A 26,488-nucleotide genomic window follows, 5' to 3' on the forward strand; every position below is an offset into this window, starting at 1 on the left:
ACAAATCAGTGCCGATTTCTAATCCCACTTAATACTGATTCTATTTGGCTGCACTGACTGATTCACTTTTCTACAAAGATGTACCTAATATGTTAAAAGGAAAAAAAAAACTCTGCTATACAAACTGATACACAAATTAAAATGATTATTTCTGCAGCAGTCAAAATTCAAATGACGTGTTTACATGCTGTGTAAATGATATAGTTCCTGCTAAAAAGTCACTTTTTTCCAAGATCAATAGTTCACAGAACTCTTGCATCTTTACTACTCCTCATTCTGATCTGTATGCGTGTAGGTGGATGTACCAAAACATGTTCTAAATGCACTCAATATCTTAAACTGTAACTATCATCTTACTGTGGCAGCAGTGGAGGTTGCCGTTGTTCCTTGCACAGTTCTCTGTGGAGTTCCAGTTTGTACAGCTGCTGCTGTCCCCAGTGCAGTTGTCTGTGCAGTACCACCCAGAACAATCTGAGGCTGCAGAAAATGCACGTGAGATTATTATACTTGAAATGCACCAACACCTACTTTTTTGTACCAAACAGAAACCAAATCAAAGGAGAGTAGAACATCTTTCACAGCTGCTATGAAAAGTTGCTGAACTATCAGCTATCTGTTGCAGTGGCAAGAAAGAGCCACCAGATGGCACAAAACACTACACATTCAAAACTGAAATCCTGAAAGTTGATTAAGAACTGCATGATCTTTGGTTACTGAATAAAATGGTAAAATGCAACCACAAACATTCCCTCGCACACTGGTGTTTCAAAACACTTAAAACATTTCTATCAATGCAATCTTCTTTTTGCCTGTTATCTTAAATGCCATTTAAAAAATCCCTTCCTTTTAAAAACGGCCTAATACAAAAGCCTAGATCTCATCTCAGTCTATTCAATGAATAACTGGACAGAACACTTTTCTACTTCAACAGAAAAGCTGGGAGTCCAGAACAAAAATACCACCTTTAAAGAATCAACACTGTAAACAAGAACTTTTGATGCACACAGTCCATTCACTAACCTCTAACACACTGTAATTACTAATGACAATCCAATCAGAGAGATAGTAATTGCTATAACACTAAAATTAGCTCTCAGAATTTTAACAGATCATTTGTAAACTTGCTTTTATCCACAGAGTCATAAGAAAAGAGGCTCTGGGGATTGTCAAAGCTAACTTTCATTGGAACTTTGGGAAACAGAAGGAGATAAGGATTTAATTTGCCTCAGTTTTTGAAAGCAGGATAAATGAAGACCACAGCACATTCACTGCAGGAAAAAAATGCAGATAGAATGATGTTTTTCACTTGTATAGCAGCAGTGTAAATGAGGGAGACTCAGCCAGGTAAATTAACTCTTAGATCTGGAAAGATCATAGACATAAGCAAATGCTCTCTGAGAGGGGGAAGGTTAAACAAATGCATAACAAAACCTGCATGTTTTAAATGAGAACATGCTAATCTTGTCTACTTGAAGGATGAAGAAAGCATAGTGAAACAGATTAGGTGACAGCAATCATATTGTGTCAGGGTTGCCTTGAAGTCATGTTGAGAATTTTATACTTTTGTGATGATTTTAAACTCAAAAAAAGTCTGTAAGAAAGCCTATCATTAATACAGACTAGGATAATAGAAGAAACTCCTCTCTCCTAAGAGAATGATTTATCCTTGGAGGTATCAGAACCCCTGTAAGTATATATACAAAAGCAGAGACTTGCAAGAGGGAGAAATCTTGTGGCAGAGAAGTGTATCAGTACAACCTTTTTGTAATTGTAAGTTTTGCTGCAGATAACAGAGGGCTGATCACAGAACTAACATCACAGCTCCAGATCCAAAGGAAAGAAGGGAAGTGGTGTCACTTTGACAAAGAAAGCATAAAGGTATTTTATTTAAGCCAGTTCTGTGATTACACAAACTATAAAAATCTGAACTAGATTAAGATCTGCACATGTTTGAGGAAGGCTAATTCAGAAGGTATTTCTTTCATGCACTGAATTAGATGTATCGCCTGCAGCTGTCAGTTTCGAGCATGGTTTTCAGCTTTACCATTGATATACTTTGTATATATATACACACTACATTTCCAAAACTCACTTGCACAACAGGAGGACGCTGTAGCGTTGTGGTAGGTTGCACTGTTGTTTGAGCCTGAGACACTTGCTTGATAATAGTAGTTGGTGTCACCTGTCGTGCAATAATAGGTGTTCCTGGAGCCTTAAGAAAGCAAACAAATAATGTTAGTTCCTATATGTGATCTGCCATATCTAATATTTTGTCTCTATCTAGTGGCTATTCTTACAGATGCAAGAGAACTTGCTTGGACCATTATCGTAGAATCAGTAAGGTTGGAAGGGACCTCTGGAGATCATTTAGCCCAACCCCCCTGCTCAAGCAGGGTCACCTAAAGCATGTTAGACAGGGTTGCATCCAGACAGGCTTTGAATATCTCCAGAGAAGATTATAAAATAACTTGAGAGGAGAATCTTTTGTCTTATTTAATGCATCTGTGATAGTCTATCTGTAGACACATTCTTTATTTTAATCTTACAAAGAATAATGACAGTTTGGGGAAAGTAGCCCTTTTGTTAACCACATATAGACTCAAATGGTTTCCTTTAAACAAAGCAGTTGTGAACTCAAGGCAATTCAGCTAGGAAGAAACAACATCATTTTTGATGAAGGACAGCTATATTGTAACAAATCAGGAACAAAATGCAATGCCTATGCCATATGGAAATGTCTCTGCAGCACCAGTTTAACCAGCTGCTTCTTCACTAATATTATACCTTACTTTCTGGAGTATTCTTCACAGCAAAAGATAAACAGATTACTTTTTTGTAATGCTACAAATTAGTGAACTAACCTGTACTGTTGATATTTGTACTGGAGGTGCACTGGTAGGTGTAGCAGGACGAGGAGTCATAGTATTTTGAGGCTGAGACTGGGCATGTGCCTGCGCTTGCATCTGGGCCAAGGCTTGCTGAGGGATCATCAGCAACTGTCCATTCTCACTACGCACCAGAACCATGCCTATATATATATATGTATATATAAAAAAAAAAAGACAAATAATAAATAATTAAATAGGTCAGGAAACATACTGCCCTTTTCAAATATGAAGGAAAATATTTTGTCAGTTTCTTATCCAAGTTTGATACATATGGAATTAACGCACTGTTGAAGTGCTATCGCTAGCAAAAGTGGTTTAGAATAAAAGCAAAATACCCAGATGCCCCAGATGCGTTATCATATTTTGACCAGAAGAGCTCAAATTACAGAAACACTTCTTAGTTATCAAAATGCTTGATACTGTGTGCATAAGAACACAAAATAAAATAAGTTGAGGGTATTTTCCCTCCCCTCAAATAAAAATCCCACATAACTAGAGGCTAAAATTAGCAATTGTGTAAAAATTCTATTTGTTCATTCTAAGAAATTCATGTTTTATGAAACACAGAAACTAAAAGAAAGTTTTGCGATGGCAAGATTCCTGTTAGTTTTTCTTTAAGAAAAAATTAAATGTAGGCTTCATCAGCAACAAGAACACAATTGGCTAAGTTTTAAGTTAATTTCCCATAACAAATTTTGTAATGAAAGTGGTTATAAAAGCCTAATCTTTCTCAAGCGCATCTGCAACAGACAGCACTGTGCCATGTTACACCCCAAAAGAAAAATTATAGAGAGGGAAATGAGATAAGTCATTCCCTGTGCAGTCACTCAGATCAATACACTTAGCCCCACTGGAAAGCTATAGGGAATCAGACTCTAACAGGCAGATTTTCACATGCTAGTCTCTCCCCTTCCCTCCCCCCCCACCCCCAAAAGGGGCAATGAGGATCTGGACCACATGAACTGGTTTTCAAGGGCTCATTCATTCTGCATACCCCACTCAGTCCATGAGAGCCTCAAGGGCTCACCAGCTCTGAAAAAGCCACCTAAGGAAACAAATTGGGCACCCAAAACTAGTTAGTATTTTTGAGCAACAAACTGCAGGAAGAAACTTCAATGTGAAAAGCAAGAGGCACTATTGAAATCAGAAAGCTTTTCTTAAGTATTGCTCAGTGAACAAAAAGTCTATATGCACTCACCAAAAAATTTAGGGAAATGCTCTAAGTAATCTCAGACCATGACTATTTTGAAATGATAGTCTAAATAGAAAAACAAATTAGATCAAGTACTGAAAATTTTACAGATGACACTTTCTAAAACTTTCCTTGGCTGGTTTGAAAGTTAGCATTCAACTGCACAAATTTACATATTTATAAAAATGACTTCAAATAAGAACAGCTTATACTAATCGATTTTCCCTAAATGTTTCCTTAGCTCTCTTCAAATGAAGCAAATAGTCACAGAGAGATGTTAAACTAATTTACATCAAAAAGGGGAACTTCAATTGTGATTTATTTAGAAGTGTTAAGCCAGGAGCGCTGTGTGATATGGACAAGAGTTAAATCTAGAAACAAATATTTGCAAACTGGCTTTCTGAAGGAAGGAGAGGAAAAGAAGGCTATTTATCATCTTGCAGACTGTGGAACTAAATACACTTTGTTCAGCTATCAGGTCCAAACCAAATATTTTCCAAACTACCCCCAAAAGTAAGGTGTCTTTTCTTTCTATATCTTATATAGGAAGCTGCATTTTAATTAAAACAGTAAAACTACACACACCACCAGCACAGCTCACAATAAATTTAAAAACCATGAAAGTGAATGCAGAATTTGATCCTGTCAACTGCTCGTTAGGGGTACACTACATGCATCATCAGCCTCACACCACTGGGAGGGAAGTTGCTGAAAAAAAGAAACATATGGAGAATTTCAGCATTTTAAAGACTGGAAAGTGACCCACTAGTCCAACAAGCTCATTCCCGCACAAACAGAACTTGGCATTCTCTTCCAGTGTGCAAACATAAAATACTGGGAAATTAACTTATGTTCCCCATTTCTGTCATGGCTCACAATAATCAACTCAAGAAGTTAAACACTGAATCAGTGCAAATCTTCAATGTTGTTAAAACTGAAAGCATCAGTACACGCAAGTCTGATTAGATGGGCTAGTCTGAAGACAAAGTCAAATTTTAAGGGTTGTTGATTACTGTTTACTTTCCAGCAATTGAAAAGGCAAAATACACCTACGTATCTGTCTGCTTACAGAAGCTCTTAGGTGCACACAAGTATACTGACATACCGTAAGAAACTTGCTTCTTAAATTCACAGTTTGGGGATTCCCTAGGGCTAATGTGCCGTCTCTGTTCTTTAGAGAGTTAAATATTTTTTCCTTCCAGAAAAAACTATAAAACATACTAATTCTAGGATGGTGGTAGTGGTGGTGGTGGTGGGGTTGTTTAAAATTTCTCTCAGTGCAACACTGTCTGGAGTTATTCAGAAGAGACAAGCTCACCTCCACGTGAGGCTCTCTATAGGATCAGGCCCCGACAGACAGCTTTACGCTACCTGTTCCAGTGCCCAGCTCAGCAGACACAGGAGGCTCGAGAACGTCGCAGCACTAGCGTCCCGTCCTGGCACAGCCTCCCCTTGAAAACCAATACTGTCAACTCAAGTTAACTCTTTGTTTTGCTCCCCCAAATATGACATAAAAAAAAAAAGACAAGGAATTAAAAAAAAAAAAAGGAAGGAGGAGAAAAAAATCACAGTGTCAGTTGACTACCCCTGAAGAAGCAAGCCTAATAAAACATACAATAAAATATACACCCTGAGCTACGTGCCAAATTAGAACATGCCTACACATTAACATAGCACAACTGCTGAAACAGACAGTTGAAAAGCATATTAATGTGAGATTCAGAAAACATATCAGGAAAATTCAATTTTTAGGAACAGATAGACAAAACAATAATTTGTAATTCAAACCTTTCAGCTGAACATGACTCTCTCCTGTCCCATCTTAGTAATGGAAGTCCAAATCTTTGCTAAGCTATTGAAGCCAGAATAAAAAGATAATTCATATAAAACTACATTCGTATTTGTTCCTATTTAAAAAGTCCTATTACACTGCACTTACTTGATACACAGTTATTTTAGATTTCTATAGAAGTTTCCTGACATATCTCTAAGTTAGGGCCTACAACTGATGGATAAATTGCTGTGTGCACTTACTGGGCTATACACACACACAGTTAGAAAACTCAGATTAGTTTTGCATAAGCTTTAGGCATGGTGTTTATTGTGGTATTATATCAAAATACATTCAGAAAAGGTTAAAAAAAAAAATCAGATGAGGAAGGAACTTTGTTATTAAAACCTGCCTGCAGAAGTTCACTGCTGAGGGTGCCCAACCGATCAACAGAACTGACTTTTGACTGAACACTTTACACCTCTCCAGCCTTGCTGGGAGATGAAGAATTCTCTGCCCCCTCAGCTTCTCCCCCACAACCCCACTTAAGTGATCTTTTCCAATTAAATTAGTTAAAAATGTGTGTGTTGGGGGGGGGGGGGAAGGAAACGTAGAACTATACCCACAATGGCATTAAGCAGATTTTCAGTGAAGTTGAGAAAGCTCATCAGGGCTAACTTGATTAAAAATTAAAATGAAAAAAAAAAAAACTCATTTCCCTACTCTAAGCAAAGTCACTGTAGGACTACAACAGATGCCACAGCCAAAAACACACATGGACACGCGCACTAGCCATCTCTAAACTGATTTAGTCATTGCAATGGAATAAAAGGAAGGGCCAACAGCCATATGTGTAGAAACAAAGGTACATTTCTTCTTCCTCTATTCCAAAACTTGCATTTTGATAAATACAGAGAAGTATCGTGGTCTCAAACTCCAATGCATGTAAGGGTAGAAATGCTTAATGAACCAGGCTAGTAATGACTAGCAAATACTAAGAGACAGCTAGAATTGTACCAAGTTAGCTCACTTTGCATACGACACTAAATTTAACAGAAAAGTAAGGATGAAAAAGATCTTTATGTTTCAAGTTTACCAACCAGTTTTTAGTTGCACAAGTGAATGAGTTGCTATTTGAAACCAAATGGCCAATAAAGATCATTGTTACCTTTTCCTAACGAAACATTTGCAATAGAACTGACAAAAAAAAAACTATATTTAGTATCTCTCTGCCTTCTTCTTCCTAGAAAGTCTGGTCATATGTACTACAAAAATCACATTCACTGTATTAAAAAATGCAAATATCAGAGCATTCTTTTTGAGTCCCTCATTAAAAAAACTAATTAAAATTACAATTAATTAACATTTTTTGTTAGAAGTTAGAGGCTTAAGAGAATCCTGAAAGAGCTTCATGTTTTAGTTCGAATTAAACAATTCGTCACAGTTCCAAAGAAAGGATTAACAAAAATTGAGTTGGATTGGTCCTCGTGCAAAAAGGACTTCTGCTCCTGACTAATGCAATGGTCACCTCATCTTCTATTCATAGAGACCTTACTGGATACCTCCTGTTTTCAAGGGAGTATTTGGATGTGAAAGTTCATTACGATATAACGCAGCTGCTTGATTCTACATTGCATTGTATTTCCCTCTTGCTCTTTCTATTTGTTGATAATGGCATTTTCATTTACAAAGGGTTTCCTTTTTTTAATAATTTGTAAAACTTGTAAAATTACACACTGGAATAAAGAGCAAAGAGTACACACTTGACTTATTAGAAAAACACAGACAGACTTTTCTCCCCGCTGCCTTTGCCTTCCTCCTTTCTTTAAAATATGGCACGGCAAAGCAAAGACTAAAGAAAAAATAACTGTATCAAAATAATAGAGGAAGAAGACTGAAAACTAGTTTTTTAGCCTTTGCAGACTACACTGATTATTTGTGTAACTCCTGAGGCATGCCAGATTCTTGCTGGAGAACCAGCACACTCAAAAACGCACACAAGGAAGTTCTCTCGTAAGTCCTGATTACAATACTTACAGGACCCAGAGTTTATAATGACAGAGTTGAAACTCGGCAGATAATGTAGGCATCTTTAACTAACTAATCTGAGGAAATACAGTTCCACAAGTGTGACAAATTATCATCTCTTGACAGCGGCAGGTGGCCACTCGAATAGCAATATATCTAGATGTCATCCTGTTTCAGTGCAAGTGGCCCATTTCTCAGGGACTTGACTCACACTGTAGATGACATATGGAAAGACCTCACCAACTACAATCAGCATGCACACCTAAGATGTGGACCATAGAAAGGTATGCCCATATTGGTCACTGGGGATACCAGCATGCAAGAATGAACCTCTTCCACATCTTTGAAATGTGAATCCTAGAACGTATCCTATCAGAACAAAAGTGAGAGCACTGCTCTTCCTGAAGCAGATACGGAACAGAAGTTAAGAACAGATAGGTTCAAACCTCCAGATTTTGCTTATTACCCACAGTATAGCTCATGGACTAATCCAGATTGATTCAGAACTATTACCAAGAAACCTAGACTTTTATTAAGTTTTTTTCCTTTTCTTTTTTAATTATCTGAGACCTGACAGAAAGTTAATGGATGGTCTGGAAATTGCATAGAGGATACTCTTTGCTAGGCTTCTAAGGAAATTCACTTGACAAAGCAAAAAAAGTAACTGAACTTTACTTCCAGAAAAAAAGCACACTTAGGGCCAGGGAGATCTGTCAGGCAGCAAAGAATCACCTTTAATACAGAACGCTGATGTTCAGAAAAAAAGGTTCAGGCCTGAAAGAATAACTAGAGGAGTGACACTTCTGGTGTAAGAGAACAAAGTTCTTTCAAACATCTCTAGAAAAGAGGATTATTGATCATAAAGTCCACCAGTATCTGACAAATCTTCGATCCTATCTAGATTTGTCAGAAAAGTTCACCTGAGAGGTTATCTGAACATCAGTGCAGTTTGTACCTAAAGCTCTCAAGCCTATTCATTTGTGATAAGCTGTTACAAGCATTTGACATGGGGGTGGGGGGGGAGAGAATCTGACAGTACCACATTAATAGAAGAAAGCTTTTTAATAATATCCTTTCTGCATTGTCAGATGAGATTCTGTTGCAACAAAAAGGACAGCAGCGTCTAAGGTTATGCAAGCTGGTATCACACACATCGTAAAACCCACGTAAAAGCAATGGGGATGAGTCAATGCTCTTTACATGATTGGATGAGACTACATGGAGACCCCTGAATGACAAAAATCGCCTTTACAAAAGGACATTTCTGAAACTTTTGCCAATACAAAGAGGCTAGAACACTGGACAGACAGTAGGAGCAAAGAATAGCTGCCTATACAAGCTAAAGAACAGTCAGTAAAAAAGATGTTTTGCTAGTGTCTTCTCTTGCAAAAAATGAAATTACAACCTGACACTGATGTTAATGCTGTCCAATAATCCACCATTCCTCCTCTCACTGACCAACCTGTAACAGTTATTATTCCAAGGAACAAAAAGCACAGGAAAAGAGAGGAGTCTATCAAAGTCTACTAGTTCATTACAGCTCCATAAGAATTTAGGTAATTAAAAGAATATTCCCCAAACACAGGGGACTTAGAATTTTAGCAGACTTAGAATTACCTATCTATGCCAAAATAAGAGCTTCTGTAATACACCAGCAGAGGTGTAGCAGGTCATGAAGGGCACAAGCTATGCACCAAGTCATTATGTAGTGAAAGTATTGAAATACTGATTACAAATCAAGATGAAAAGCATAGTGCTTTAAATGGCAAAATTATACTCAATTAGATGTTTCCGAAGATGCATTATTTTGTACCTGTTGAGAGAAATGCACCAACACATTAGACATGCTGCCAGTTTTGGCAACCTTCAGGGGTTGGTGATGGGACCCATAACACTGTCTAAGATCTCCATCAGTGACTTAGATGCTGGGATGGAACAGTGCTCTAGTTTACAGATGACAATAAATGGGACAAGCTGTTGATACATTGCAATGGAGTGCTGTTACTGAGAGAAGCTTTAAAAAGCTGAAAGAATGAGCCAATAGGAATTTCATTAAGTTAAAATAATACAAATGGAAAGTCCTGAAGCTGGGACAAAATAACCCCTTTCAATAGTATAGACTGTGGACTGAAACAGCAGCTCTGCAAAAAAGAGCATAGGTGTCCTGATGGACACAAGCTGAAAACGTGTCAGCATCATGTCTCTGCAGCAATGAAGATTAACCACATTCAGACTGCATTAGCATAAGTGTAGCCAGCTTGTTCAGGGAAGCAATCATGCCTCACCACTTTGCACTTGTGAAGCTGCATCTAGAATACCATGTCCAGTTTGGGGCTTCCCAATACAAGAGAAATACTGACACACTGGAGTGAGTGCAGCACAGGGCCACTAAAACATTTAAGATGCTCCAGTGAACCCAAGTAATCTGTCCTAACTTCAAACTTCACTCTGCTTTGAGCAGACAGTTGGACAAAGTGACCTTCAAAGACCCCTTCCAACCTAAATTATTCTACAGTTCTGAAAAAGAGTGCCAATTACTAGTCACACATTCAAAGGGAAACTGAAAGTCACTTGGCTTTAACATGACACATAGCACGGTCTGTAAAACTGGGCTGGGACTTCAACTGAGCTTCCATTAATATTAATAAATTTACATCAGTTCTTCTGTTGAATATAGTCGTAGTAGCGAATCAAGACGGGACCATGCTAAGAATAAGAGGGAAAGTCCAGACCTAATAGTTAAGTAATTTCTCAGCCATGGCCAGGGACATTCTTGCTCAGATCTTTCCTCTGCTGGTGATTTTCCTTGCGCATTGCAGATAAGGGGAAAAATAATAATAGTTAAAAAACAAACAAACAAAAAAAAAACCACCCAAAACACCTACCTTAGTTTAGGTTCTGTTCTTAGAACCTCAGGTGATCTGTGCTGCAGAACAAATCCAGAAAAAACTTTATTTGACCTTCTTTGCCATCAACAAAGTCTTTGACACAATGAGCAATTCAGGTTCTGGAGTTTCATGAAGAAACTTGGGGGAGTCTTTTTGTTTTTATTTTTTATTTTTGACTTTTGAGAAAAAAAAATACATGGTGCAGGTATCTGCTTCTGCAAAACAACTACCTGAAAACAAACCCGCTGCTATTCATGGGTTCCAATCTGTTCCAAAAGTACTCACACTAACCTTGCACGAATGAGGTCAACATGTATGAAAATGTATTAACAGTAGATTTGTTCCCTTGTAAGTTAGAGATCTATAGACCACAAAACTTCCAGGGGATGCTAGGGCTGTGCAGCACACTGAAGCAACCTGAGATACCATACCAGACTCCCCCATATATTGGTTCAGAGTAATAGGCATCCTAAAGCAAGGAATGCTGAAGTTTTGCACAAAACCATACTGAGTGCTCAGCTGCACATCTTAGATGAGCCTGCTGAACGTTCAGCAGCTGCTGTCTGTACGGTGAGCTGCTGTCTGTATGGTGAGCAAGAACTTGTCACAAAGAAAACACCCAAAACACACAACCCTGAGTTTCTCCTGACAAGCACTGTACATTATACCATAGTAAAGACCAGCCCAGCCCAGAAATTTGAACAGAAACTTGCCACAGAGCTACAAAAGCACATCACTCCTTTACCTTGCAATAGCAGCAGACCATGTTACGCTAGGAGGTAGCTCGTGGAAGAGCAGTCTTGTCACACGCAAGCCTTCTCGGACTCGTACACACCCGTGACAGATCTGTACTCCTGCTACTGTGCACAACTATTCTTGCATGTGAGCAACGCACTGCAAGGATGATGGGTGGGGAAGTCATGAAGCATTATAAAGACTTTGAACATACTGTTGTCAGATTCCTCATGCCACTCCAGAAGAGCAAAGCCAAATTTTACCTAGATACACATTAGTTTGCCAAGGGACTCCATTCCACTTGCATATCATCACTTTCCACTCATGCCCAATGTGTCAACTACGTGTGGACACATAGTGCACACCTTAACTGAAATACTAATTTTTGAAGAGCTGACTTATGATTCTTGCCAACATAAAAAGAAAGATGCATTCAAGAATAATCACAGAAGCCTGACTACAATACACAGAAAATGCATTTTGTATAGACCAAGTACATCCAAGTTCACACTATGAAAAACTGATTGTTTTTTCTTACTAGAGTCAGAAGACAAGAAGATTCAATTTTGTAATTTTTTTTTCTTGCAGACTAGTGTTGTGCAAGAATTCAGCTTCACACCACAGAACTTCACTGTATTGTTTAAAACTTGAAGTGAATGATTTGTAAAGTATCGATTTCCAAGCATTTTAAAACTGTAACTGAAGAAATATAATACTAAAGTGCCCCCCCCCCAAAAAAAATCCCACAACACTTAGCAGTGGTTCTACATGGGGAAAACACAAAAACAAACAAACAAACAAACAAAAGAAACTTACCTTCTCAGTTGAAAAGGTGCTTAAGTTATGGTCTGGTAAACTCACCCATTTTTATGCCAACATTTAACAAAAGTTTCAACAGCAATGTGATTTGAAACTATTTTGACTTTTAGAAAGCTATATTCCACAAAAGCGTTAATGTGCCTTTCTATTCAAGCATATAAAGCCAAGATACCACAGAGCTCTATCAAGCTGCAACCCAAACATCATACAAATCTGGTTTTAGTCTGATGGGAGAACTAAGAAAGAAAAACACTATCAAGAGCCAAACCAATTACTTTGATTATTGATCTCAAAGTGATTCAGATTTAGCTCTGCCATTAATTTCAATATATTTACATCAAACATCCATGCAGTTATACCAAAGTCTGATCTGTCTTTGAGAAAGGAAGACATAAAATAAAGGGTCACCAATTTTTTTTGATATGCTTCTAAATGGGACATTTTAAAACCAAGATATTCCTAATTCCCAGCAGTTTGTCTATATCAAGGCATACCAACATTAGAGCTGTTCAAGCATCTGATAAAATGGAAATGGGCAAGCTGCTTTACATTTACCACTGTTTGCACACAAGTACTTATTGAGGAATAATGCAGCAAATCCACATTATCTTACTTCAAAAACCAATACCCTAAAACTACTAAGTACATGAAAACCCATTAAAAAATGCATTTCATTAATTTATTTCTATTGCAAATGTCCCTCTATAGTTATCCCTGTTGTCATTCTCACAGAGAATTTTCCCTTTTCACCTGTAGTTGTGGAGAACCCAAGTTAGACAAAACTCAACATGACAAACAACTAGGGCAGCACTGGCGCAAACTCTTCAATTCGCTGCAAAAGCGACCTGCAATTTTATGGCACTCTATGTAGAAACACAAGTTGTTCTACTTTGAGAAGACGCCAAACACTATGCCCGTGAGCTCAAATGCAAACTATCAACATGGACATGATATTACATGTCACTTGGCTGATAGCAACATTTATTAAATAGTACTGCTTTTTTATTTAGAGTCTGAACGCATAAATAGAAGTATTTTCACACCTGTAACCTTGAACTCAGAAAGCTTTTAAACAAAAATAAGTCTAGTTTTGATTTTTACTAACCATCAAATGCACAGTCCTGAGTAATGACTAAGCTTAATAACTGGGTATGACTAACACTTATAAATAATTAGCGCCTTCTCTCTCTCCTCTGGAGGGGGAAAGAAGCAAAAAAAAAGTCACACATGGTAAAAAAGAAGAATGAAATGAAATAAGAGCCTTAAGTTCATGGCATGAACACTTGCCTCTTTTTCCAGTCCACCCTTAGTACTCTGCAAACATGGGTATGTATCTTAATTAAAAAGTAACAGCTCACTCTTCATCCTTTTCTACCAACTTCTGCATAATTTAGCCACTTCCCTGCTCCTTATCTCTTCTTCCTACTTCCTCAACTGATTCTTTAAAAAAAAGTGCTTCTGACTCATGTTAGCAGGAGTGGTCCCACTGGCCTCACCATCACTTCATTGAATGCACCTGATGGTATAACTTCTGAGAGACTAAATTTAATCCTCCCCTATAGAAATAGGCATTTGATTAATAAATTGAAAGAAGGCATGAAGACAGCTTACTACAGCCTTGCTGCCCCTCAAACCACTTAAGACAGACCAAAAAGTAGCACTGCATCTCATTGTTCAGTTTTTGTTTATACTGATATCTAAAATGAACATGTTTTGCAACTCAATCTATATATTAGTCGTCTGCACTGCATCTACCATATGCTTTACTCTGTGTAAAGATATTCTGATGGCCTTTAACAGTTCAGCTACTCTCAGAAGCATACGCTAATTGAGTTATAAGTTAGACTTTAGTTACTAGAGTCTTATTTGATTCAATACTTTATCTTAAAACAGTCATGATTGCTATTTAAAATATTATATATGCTGATATGAAGAACTTTCATATTATCAGTTGTCTTGGTATTGGTTAAAATGCATTGATGAAAAAATATTCCTTAGTAATGCACTTCAAGAGAAAAAGGAAAGTTAGAGACATGTGATGCTCATAACTTACATTTCTAATTTACAAGTAGAGAGCTCTACAGAAACAAGAAGTTACCCAGTTTTTAATCAACATATTCTTCCCAATATCTCAAAAGGAGCTTGGCATCTGGATCAACCCTTGTATTAAATTCTGTACAGGTATGGAGTAAAGAGATCTGTCCTTGGGTAAAAGGATTTATATCCTATTTATCCACCCTGCTGAAAGTTAGCCATTTATACAAGTCTCTGTAATGACTGGTAATATGAGTACAGAAATTCATCTTTTTAAGATATTATTTCTAATCTGAAAACATTATACAGACAAAAACTTTATATTTGCACAGTGCCTTCAGATCAGCTCTTCACAGATCTCAGGGCAGAAACAAAACTCAGCTTTATCAATTCCTTATAATTATCACTTCGTTCTTGAATACATATATTGATACATCTATACCATCACAATGATGATAATCAAGGATTTGTTCTCACCAAAAAATTTCTACCATAAACCCCCCCCCCAAAAAAATAGCTTAAAGACCTAAATAAGGACCCCGAGACTGTCAGTTTACCATAAATACTAGGCTAAAGATACATGAAGACAATTACTGTAAGACAGAAGGCTCTGCAGTAAAAACTTGGCACTCTGTTCCTTTAGACACCTGCACCTCAGAAAAAGAACCCTGCATTACTGAAAATACATTACTATGGAACAGAGCTGGGGTAAAAACTTTTAGATTAAACTGAGGTCAAACTGTCCTAAAAGGGGGAGGGGGGAGGAGAGAGAAAGAAAAACACTCCTGAGCTACTCACATGTCTGTGGCCTCAGTAGAAACAAATCTCACCTAGTTGGAAATATGATTGTCCACATTAATATATATATGTAAAATATGTATTGTTTATAGATATTTTACACTTGTTTAATTACTGCCTGGCTTGCTTACATTTTTTTGTACTTCACTCAACACTTCAGCTAGAGATGAGGTTTTTGCTGCAATAATTTAGCAGCACAATCTCCAGTGTAGACAAAACTTACCAGTTTATATAGTGGGCATCTTTTATACTATTTTCTTTCCCTTATAAGGTGGAAGCAAAATATGCTTGACAGGACAAAAACTGTATCCAAGGAGAAAAGGTCATACAACTTTAAAGAAACTTCTATCAGTATAAACCAATAAATTATAACTTCTTACATTTAGGCAAGATCCTCATTAGTTTAAAGACACTCAAGTTAATGCATAACAACATTTTTCACAAAGCATGGAAAGCCTACAATCACATTCTCCATAAAAAATTCTCCATAACTTGTCAAAGAGAGCGCCACATATTTAGGTTTCAGCAGCAGAAGCGCACCAGGAAAGCTTCATTGATGTTCACAGATCACACAACTATTTGCACACAAGAACGTGCCCGTGGCCATGGACAGAGAGAGCCCTTTGCAACCAGTAAGCACCACATACTCTTCCGTGTGTACTCCTTCACACAGGGCTGATAATACAGCTAAAATAGCTGCCTACTACGTACTTTTAAGAGTTGCTTTCTGTCATTGTCTTCAGTTGTGGGAAATAAAATCATTTTCAAAATTGTTTTTGAGCAGTTATTTCACTGAATCTTTTCTCACAAGGGATAACATACCTAACATACAACTTTTTTTTTTTTTTTAACTTGATAACACTTACTCTCTTCCAACTGGCAAAAACATTTTCTTTAACATTAAGCAAGGACATCATATAAAAGGAGCAGATGCAGACAGATACATGGAATTACAGATATTCATAAAGTTTCCACACACAAAACAATCCTGACAATAGTAGGTATTTTCAAATAAAAAAATTATTATTTCAAATATTTCTGATAAAAACACATATCGTAATACAATAAAACATTCACTATGTCCTGTTTGTAAGTGACTTCTATACTCAATTTGTAACAAAAGTCTTAGTATTTGATCAGAGTTTTTTGTGAGAATGGATAGCAGGCTTTCTACAAGCCAAACTTTTGTTTAAAACTTTCTGTTAAAATCCCACTTCGGGCAATATCAGTATTTCCAACTGCTTTCCTGAACTACTTAATATAATACACTTCTGGGGATTCTATTTACATATCATTTCCCAAAACAGAGAAGACAGACAATAGTAGGAATTTTCATATATTAAAATCTTTAATTTGAAGAACAGTTTGTGACACCTACTAATCTGTGTCTTATCACATCAGTGCCCAAAGCTGTTGCATTTCCATCTTCCACTTCTAACTTCACTGCAGTATCCTGTGTTAGTAAATGATTCAAGTTCTGGACAGCATCCAAACTTGCGGTCCTCAAACCAAGACATTGCACTTTAGAAGTAACCCACATAGATTGCCAGAGATGGAAAACTCGTTTAGCTCACTGAACATACAAACAACATGTAACTCGTTTCCTAGAGCAGTAGTGGGCAAAAATCTCTCAAAAGCAGCAATTCATTCACTTCTGGTCATTGACCAACATCCTTGATCACACACCTAGCGATACTCAGAAACCGAGAAAGACTACAGTGCAAAGTGTACATAGGCATATAACAAATCCATACCTACTCTTCTGATACAATAGTATTTTCCATAACAGAATTGAACAATAACTAGTCAAAGATAATGGAATGTTTTCATAGCTTGGCTTAATGGAATATCAAGTATAATTGTTATTAACCTTTGTCACTTAAAGAGACATCTTTATCAGCTGTGTAAAACAAGGCATTGGTTTGCCTCATGACACTCATTTTAACAAAAAAAACCCCAGAAAATCATACCATACAACTCTTCCAGTCTTAAGTTCCTCAGGGTACAAAGCTAAGCATGTAGGATCCTTCAATTACTAAAGGTGCAGTAAGAAAGAACACAACTGTCATTCTAGCAACATATGGCAGATCTGATGTAACAGATTTCAAATACAGTAGAATGTTCCTTTTGCTAATGCATGATTTGACATAAAATCCATCTCTCACCCAGAGGAGTTCTGCAAAAGAGATCCACAGTTAATGTCTTTGAAAGGGAGCTAGCCCTTTATGAACCAAGTATAGGACTCCCAAATTCTAATCTTGGCTCAATATTGATTCCCTCATGGCCCTGAGCAAGTAAGAACTTCTCTAACTTGCTCTTTCCCCCAGCTTTAAAGCAGAGTTCATACTACTTTACTTACCAACCATGTAGGCATGTTGCAAGTATTAACTTTTGTAAAATGCTTTAAAAGTAAAACATAATGGTAATAGCAGCTTCTTACAGTATTTTTTTTAAGATGTTATTTTTAACAAAATACAGCTATGCCAACATAGTTAATAGGTCTAGTATCTGCAGCACATACACAATACATGGAAGCTATAATCAGGATAAGCTTGAACTCGCTTGCAAGTCAGTGAGAATTAGGAAGAACTACATTCCACTACTTTATATTATTCCTTTTGTTCCTTTCCATACCTTTTACATTGTGGAAGTCTGCAGATTTCCTCAAGTATTTATATTCCTTATTACTGTAGGCACTTTCAGGGTATGTTTCAAGTCAAAAGAAACCCAAAGAACATGACATTCAGCAAGGAAAAGTAATACAAATTATTTTACATCAGGAAAAGATTGTCTTTTTAGTCTGTTACCTTTCCTCATATCCTATCCCACTCTCTTTCGCTTGACAGCGTAGCACCTCAACTCCTTACTGAAGGAAATCAAACTACTCATGCAAATATTATTTTCAGTGATGCCAGCTCCAAAAGCTAACACTGCTCAAGTCAAAAGTACCCGAACAAATGCATTAATTAAAGCATGTGCTCAGATATTTTTCCCAACACAAGGCCAGCATAATCAAGGTTTGAGAAACAGGGAATAGGAAGCTAGAATCTTCCTTAGATAGTTAACCCAAGCTTAATAAAACACAACAACAACAACACCCCACTGATTTCTACAAAACTTAAGCTTCTCTTTAAAAACCAGACAAGTTTAAAAAAAACCTTCAAGGTGTAAAGTGATGTAGCCCGTCCTCCTCAGTCTGCTGTTGTATAGCTCCAACGATCCTACCAATGCCTTTTGCTCCTAGATAGCACCACCAGTAAGTTAAAACCAACTGTATAGCTCATTTGCATTAGTACTGTTCAGAACTCTGGAACATTCAATTTTAAAAGAGCCCCATCAGTTTCCTGGTCCTGTAGGCTGGGAAATGACCCAATCTATAGTTACAGCAGTCTCCAAAAAGAAAGCTACAAAAAAGTCTAGCCCCATGCCCTATTATCAGCTCCTGGCAGAGGCACCTGAGGTCTGGAATAACAATAAAACTTCTATCATCAGATAGAAAACAAATCTGTGACAGCAGTTCTACAACTGCACAACTGCATTACTGCTAATGAGGACATTGGTCACAACCTCAGAAGTTGAAAAATTAGAGTAAACCAAAAAGACAATATATCCTATCCTATCTTTAAACAGGATTATGACCATCATAAAACTTTTATTTATACATAAAAGAATTGTAGTCTTTAGATATATCAAGTGAGCGAATTTTCAAAAGTACTAAAATTCACTGAAAAAGGAAAAAAGGGGGGGAGGGTTCTAGAAGTAAAGGTTTCTAGATTTCAGTTTCACCTAAGATGGTAGAGAAAACTGTCCAGACCTACCAGCTGCATATTGGTCTTACTATCCTATATACCCACAGCACTCTCTCCAATCTGCTCCTTTCTTTAAGGTGGTATCTTAGAGATTATAATGTGATGTCTGCACGTAAAATATAGCAGTAGCTATACCCTATACATATACACATATACATAGCATAAAATGTACACGCACACACATAGAGGCATATAACACTTTGGGTATATGTTGTTGAGCAACAACATAAAACATCTGTGAGAAGAGAAACCAAATCTTTGAACTCTGAAGTTGACAACACTGCTAAAGTAAGCATAAGCTCATAGACTTTGGTTTTGAAATTGTATTACAGCACTGCAAGAGAAGATAGTATTTTGAAAAGGATTGTAAAGCATACAAGCCAGTCACTTTACAAGATGATTTTACCACATGTCAGTGATGACCTCTAGACACTTTACGCCCTAAGATTAATCTCTTACAACATAAGAGTTCATAATCTCAGTTACATTTTTCCATAGACTTTTCTGAGCATCTGTAACAGCAAACATTGACTTAATGTTTTAATAAACTCGCAAGAAAAACTTATCAAATCATTGAATGCACCATATTATTACTTGAAGTACTCTGAAACAAAGAACTTAATGTATTTATTTTCAGTCACAGTTTCATAAGTTGTTGCATCTATTTTTAAAGTGGCAGGTATAAGAGAATCATACTTACTTCTTTCCTGGATCTTTACTACGAAACTATATAGAAACGTCATTTTCAAACCTTCATCACCCTAATCTGTCCAAATGGACCATGCAGTTCCAAACACAGGCCCCCGAAGAAAAGACTAAGTCATCTTCTTCAAAGGTATCAATAATGGGAAACCATTGTTAACACACAGATATCCTGAATAGTCCAGTTTAAGAAAACATATACCAGAATTCATTAAGGTCACAAGAACCATGGCCCATTAGCACCCTAAACAGCTCTAATTTTGTCAGTTGATGATTGTTGCGCAACCAGCTTGATACCACACAAAGCATGATTATAAAAGCAGTATTTTAGTGTCAGTCAAATTTATTTTCATGTGCTCTTAGAAAGAGCACATTAGAAGCTTTTTGTCAAGCCTTAGGTTAATAAAACTTACTGACATTTTATAGTCTGTTTTTCATGTATACGAAACAGTAACTGGACTTTGGAGAGCAAGAAACAGTATGTCAGGGACTGAAAACAACTACAATACGTGTGCTGCATAATGGTCAAACCTTTCATAAGAATTTTCTAAGCTATTGTTAATATTTCTGTGAAAAGCAACAGGTTCAGAGTTTGATCTCAAACTGTTTCATGAACTAAATCTTAGAAACCGCAATAAACACACTGCTTTAACTTTTAAACATGAAGTTGCGCATGCATATTTGATGCATACAGTAGATGCACAGCATACAAGCACTGCAGCTTCAAACTATCAAACTGCCTTTAAAAATTTGGTCTATCACACTGTAATTGGAAATACAATTTCAAAAACATAATAATCTATTCCTCTTTTACGACGAACTCTAAGGATGAAAGCAGCTGCATATGGCTAGACTTTCAAAAGTTCTTAGCCCTCACACTTGTGAGATGTTCATAAGAGTGCAGCAGCCATCAGTTCTTCATGTTCCGTATGAAATGTTTCATGCAAAACATTTTTGAAAGTTAGCTACCTTGGCAATGTATAAAAATGTAAACAAAATAAATTAAAAAAAATCTTTTCCAATATTAAGTCTCTTACCATGTAAGAACCAGGTTTCCAGTTTTTATGTATTCAATCATGTATATATGCTTATTTTAAAAGTCTTCCTATCCCTGAACTTTTAGATTTTTTTTTAATACGACATATGACAGACGAGTGCTTAATAAAAAAAGTGTTAAAAAATACACAGCTTTACTTTCATCTATCAAGACCTCCAAAGGAGCAATGTGTGGTCCAATTCTGCTTAAAGACTGGCAACACTGCTTATAAGCACATCACACTTCAGCATGTTACAGTGATTTGGAAACATCAGTTACTTGGAAATACAGTCCAGCTGGACATGACAGTAGCATTTTTGCCCTAATCCAGTTTATAATGCAGCAGGTATATCACTATACCTACTAAAATGTAGGCATAGTGTGATATGGTGTTAGACTCCGAATCTGAAAAACCTTTTGATACACTATGGCAATAAACCAATAAATAAAGCTTTTCCAGTCTATCAACTTACGAGCTTCAAATTAAACACTGAGGTTTCAAGGTCTGAGTTTTACTGATTTTTTTTTTTTTTTTAATTAGCAAAACGTCCTTTTCAAATTATGCATATAGGAAATAATTTCTATATAATAATTCCTATACATAAACAGAAAAAATTATGCTAGTTATAACTTAAATATACAGAGCGGTTGACAGAATTCATGGCATCACACAGCACAAATAGTACATTACACAAAAAGGTAGTGTGTAGTAACACAAGATTGTTTCTGGTCTACCTTATGCAAGTGCATCACTTTAAGACTGGCAAGGAGTTTCAATAGATATAGATACAGTTTTGTTTTTTTTTTTTCCTAAACTAAGACCCATTGAAATAGATGACATACGCACACCACTGATTTCATTAGGTACTACTAATAAAATTTAAATTACATGTTCTTTGTATACTGCACTCAAAGTAATGAGTCTTAAGAACACAGCTGTTACTACGTATTATGAAAAAGATAGGAAGCTATGGACTGGTTCATACAAGTATTTTCAGTTATAAATGAAACTAAATACAAGTTAGGTTCAAAGTAATAGTAAGTATATAATCTTAAACTTCCAAATCTAGAATATTTAAGGAGGGACAGAACAGTTCTCAGAACAGAAAGATTTCTTATCCTTCCTTTAACTCACTCGTTGAGTTCACAACTAGACTCCTTGCCCAAAGATACTCAACACTAAGCATGATACTAGCTACTACAAAAGCTGCAACCCTAGACACATCAGGGTGAGGTAAGGTTATAAGACGACTGCCTTTGTATTGAAACTCCAATGACAAAAAGGATCAAAAGCTTCAAGTTTGAGTTTTTAAGTCAGACTTTGAATGTATTAAAGTAAAAGAATATAGTTTTCTTATGTTTTATCTGCTGCTTCTCTACTCATCAGTGCTCCCCGTACGCTACTGGGGGCATGCAGGGACAGAGAGAACAGCATACTGAGGTTATATTAACTACCCAAAAAAACTACCTTAAAAGTCAAAATGCATTATGTGAAAATGAAATAGTAACATATCATTTGATAAATGTTTCATTATCACGCTGTGGCTGTTTGCAGCTTCACCTACATTAACATTGTAACAGAGATACCAGCCAGAATCGTTTTCAAAATATTACTGTTAAAAAGACATTTTGGTCACCTGAAATCATACACTTAGGAGTGGAATGCTACTGTACTACTATTCAAAATCAGACAATTCTTATTGTTAAATATAACGCCTTTTCCACAATTCACAATTAAATAGCAAGAGATCTTATTTGGACACTTTTCTGCCTGCAAAAAACATAGTCCCAAAATAAAATCCTTGAGCCTTTACTTACCTGGTGGTAACTGAAAATTCTGAATATTAGTTGGATTCTGAGGTGGCTGAGGCAAACGAGGTGCTAAAACTGTAGGAGTCAACGTTGCTCTGATTCCACTTGTAGTTGCCGTTGGAGTCCTTGGCAGACTTTGCGCCACTGTACTGGCAGTGCCTTTAGCCATTCCTGTAGGGGTGCCAGGAGCTGCAGGAGATATCCCACCAGGATTGGGAGCAACATTGGAGAGGCCAGCTTGCATAGTTTGCCCAATAATCATGTTACCCCCTGTAGTACTGGGCTGGCCACCAGTAGCCAGCGTCTGCTGTTGGGATACTGCCTGGACTATAGTTTTAGGAGACTCAGATTTGATGACCTGTGTGGTGGGAGCTGCTGGCACACTGGTACCAGACTGGCTGTTCACAAGCGATGTCTGGAGAGAAACTCCAGACCCCACAGTGGCTGTAGCAACAGCAGGAAAACTCCCCACACTGATGGTTGAATTGATCACAGTATTGCTCCCATTTTGAGTGGCTGCACCAGCTGCAGCTACAGTGGGTCCTGCTGGGTGAATTGGTGGCCTCACAAGTGTTACCGTAGGCCCCCCACTTCCAATGCTCGGTGGTGGCTGCGAGGAAATAACTGTAGGTGAAGAAGAAGATGCAGACGACACAGCAGTACTAAGAAAAGAAGTCTGAATGACAGTGTTGGAAGCTGATGGCAAAACAGCATTAACAGTATTTCCTTTTCCGACAGATCCAGGTCCATTGTTAACTAGAGGGGCAACAGCAGGTGCAGAAGCAGGGTTAGCAGTTACGGGAGTCCCAGAGAAAGCAGCACTTCCTGTGTGGTGAGAGTTCATCACCACATTACTCCCATTCAAAGTTTGCACTGTTGTGGTCCCAATCTTGCCATTCCTGGTGGACAAGGCAGTTGCCATCGTGCTGATAACCACCGATTTGCCCTGACTGAGGGTCCCTGGAGCAGCAGTAACTTCAGATCCTCCCGCTGCTGCAGTGGTGGTGCTGGTGCTTGTTGTGGTGGCTCCATCCAGAGTTGAACTCTGGGACCTGGTGTTATGATTAATAACGCCTCCTTGCACTCCTCCTGCTCCTGTAACAACAAGGTTAAAAAGACAGAATGAGCAGAAGTCCAATGAAGACAGAATGGTCTCCCTCATCACTGTCTTCTCCCTCTCCCAAACTGCCTGCCAAGAGCCAAGAAAATGAAAGAGAGTATAAACTGAAGAAGGATTTAAAGACATTATCTTGAAGCCTCCAACTTCCAACTAGAGATTGATAGATTCAGTATTGATTGTAACACCCCCCACTTTCATCACCCCAGTAAGAGAAAACATGGAAAACAGATTTATACGAAGTGAGGGAAGGAAGAAGAATATCTTCTCCTTAGACCTCTTCCCCATTCTAGAGCCTGACATTATGTTTAGCAACATACCTGTAACTACAAGGGGGGAAAAATGGCATTTAGTAGGGCATTTTCCCTATACCCTCATCCTCTCATATCCTATAACATAAAGTCCATTAGAGCAGGAGGCTCAACAACAGCAAGATGAAAAAAAAAGGGGGGGGGGATAGCAAAACACCAGCCTGCCAAGATAAGGAGTAGTATAAGGCCTAGAGCAGGTTAAAAGAAGATCCCTCCACCTTATTACAGGATTTATTCTTCTGGGTCTGAAGTTCCCACAGCCAGAGACAGTTAAAAATAAATAAATAAAAAGCAAGACTGATTTTGAGAAAGAATAAAGTGATGTAGCTTCTTGTCCTGAATAATCCTCATGCCCCTTGATGAGGCCTGGTGTTATCACTAGTACAATCATAGATAGCCTGGATCCTGGCCCTAAGGAGACAGAAATGGGAAAAGAATAGTGACAGACAGATACCGAGATGCATGTTATACGGGTTAAGGAGATCCTCCTAGAAGAGCTTCATTAATCATGACAGAAGGTCTGTAATATCTTCTTACACTTCAGCATCAAGAAAGAAGGCAAAAAAAATGGGGGAGGGGAAGAATTGCAGATAGATTCTGGGGAGACATTTTTTTTAATTCCCCTGAAAAACAGCTTCCCTCCATTCCCACGGAGTGAACCCTTACTGCTGTGATTAATACTGTCCCCCTACAGTCTTCACAATATGAAGAGAGGGAACACTTACAGGTAGATGGGGAGAGTGGAGGGAGAAGACATTGCACAAGGTGGGGTGTTATGGCCTGAATTCCCCCCCTTCCTGGGACCTGATGTTGTGACAACACCCCCTTGAGGGCAGAGGAGGAATGAGAGGTGTTGAATGCCCCCTCCAAGCCCCTGGAACAAGGGAGGGGGTGGGGGAGGCATAGCCAGGCAGACAGATATGGGGGGAGCATTTTGAGGGACTTCCTCCCCTTGAAATCCCCCCTCGCTTCCTCCTATACAGGAAATAGGTGTCATGATTAATAACACCCCCTTGCACTTCAGCAAGAGCGAAGGGGGAGGGGAAGGAGCATTTACACAGACAGCTAAGCGGGCATTATTAAGAGGGAATCCCCCCCCATAACCTCCACCCCTGGAAAAGGAAGGGGCTCAGTCACAGATGGCATGTGAGGGACATGCCGTTCCCGAGGGGGTGGGCTCTGCCTCCCTCGACCCCAAGATTAATAGAGCCTTTTACACTCGAGCAACAAGGGCAGGAAAAGAAGAGGGGACCGACAGAGTCACAGACAGGCACTGACGGGTTATTATGTAGGGATACTGCCCCCACACATGATAAAACATCCTCTAGTAAGCAGAAGCGAGGAGGGAAAATAAAGGGGAGGGAGCACAGGCGCGGATACACACCGAGGGGGCATGATGAGGGGAGGCTCTCCCCCATATGATCGATACCACCCTTTGCACTCCGGCTCCTGCCACAACAAGACGGAGGAGAGAGGGAAAAGGGGGGAAAGCAGTGCGGGAAGGAGGCAGCCAGAGCTGGGGAGTGGGGGGAGGGGAGGCCCCCTCTCCCTCCGAGCCCCCCACCCCTGCCCATGTTACCTGCTTTTGTGATCTCTGGGGCACTGAGTCCCATCTTGCTGCTGCTGCTGCTCTCTGTTTGGACATTAGCATTGCCTCCTACTACTACTCCTCCAGGGCTAGGGCTAGGGCTGCTGCTGCTACTGCTGCTGCTCACAACATGGTTCCCCAGCAGCCCCCCAGCGGCCCTCAGGGGCTCCTGCGCCTTGTGGTGCTGGTGGTGGTGGCCGGAGGCCGCCAGCTGGGACTCCAGGGAGCCCACCAGGTCGCTCACCACCTTCTCATCCACCTCCGTGTTCAGGAAAACCTCATCCAGCAGATCCGAGCCCGCCGCCATCTTTTTTTTGGAGGGTTCCTGTGAGCAGCTCCCTCCTCCCCCCCCTCCCCTTCCACTCCTCCCGCCCTCCCCCCACCCCCCGCACACACTCGGCCCCCCTTACTGCGCAGGCGCACCCGCCCCGCCTCACATCACCGGCCGGAGAGGGATTCCGCCCGCCGCTGATTGGCCGCCGGCCGCGTATAAAAGGCAGGGCAAATGGCTGCGACTCCTTAGTTGGGAGTCGGGCGGCAGCGGCCCGGCGGCGGCGGCGGCGGCGCGCGCGGCGGCCGCCAGGCGGGCGGCGGCGGGGGCGCGGCCGGCCGAGCCGCGGCGGGGCGCAGCGCGCCGAGGCGGGCGGGCGGGCGGCGGGGGCGGCCGCGGCCGCGCCTCTTTGTCTGCCCCAGCCCAAAATGGCTGCATGTCTGCCTGCCGCTGCCCGCGTCCGGGTCTGCCCCGCCGGCGCGAGTCTGAAGGGCGCCGCACACCTGTGCCAGCTGCGTGTAACTGATCCACCGGCCGGGGAGGGGGGGCGAGGGCGCCGGGGGCCCGGCCCCGTGGGCGGCGGCGGGCCGGCCTCCGCGCCGCCCTGCGCCGCTGGCAGGGGCGGGCGGCCTCAGCCCCGCGCGGCGGCGCCGGCGCCCGAGCGCTGCCCGCCGCGCCGCCGCCGGGCC

General features: G+C 39.5%; 1 protein-coding gene across 1 annotated transcript in view; it reads right to left on the reverse strand.

Annotated features, from left to right (window-relative positions):
• Positions 1–25,835, reverse strand: part of TAF4 (TATA-box binding protein associated factor 4) — a 40,682-nt gene extending 14,847 nt beyond the window's left edge. Inside the window, exons 1-5 of the mRNA XM_062589103.1 lie at positions 25,520–25,835; positions 22,519–23,607; positions 2,862–3,028; positions 2,093–2,212; positions 358–477 (exon numbers count right to left, since the gene is read on the reverse strand). Coding sequence (XP_062445087.1) covers positions 358–477; positions 2,093–2,212; positions 2,862–3,028; positions 22,519–23,607; positions 25,520–25,835 — 1,812 coding nt within the window. The remainder of the gene's footprint in view (positions 1–357; positions 478–2,092; positions 2,213–2,861; positions 3,029–22,518; positions 23,608–25,519) is intronic.
• Positions 25,836–26,488: the final 653 nt, after the last annotated feature.

This window comes from Rhea pennata, chromosome 16 (genome assembly GCF_028389875.1).
Source record: "Rhea pennata isolate bPtePen1 chromosome 16, bPtePen1.pri, whole genome shotgun sequence".
Taxonomy (NCBI): Eukaryota; Metazoa; Chordata; class Aves; order Rheiformes; family Rheidae; genus Rhea; species Rhea pennata.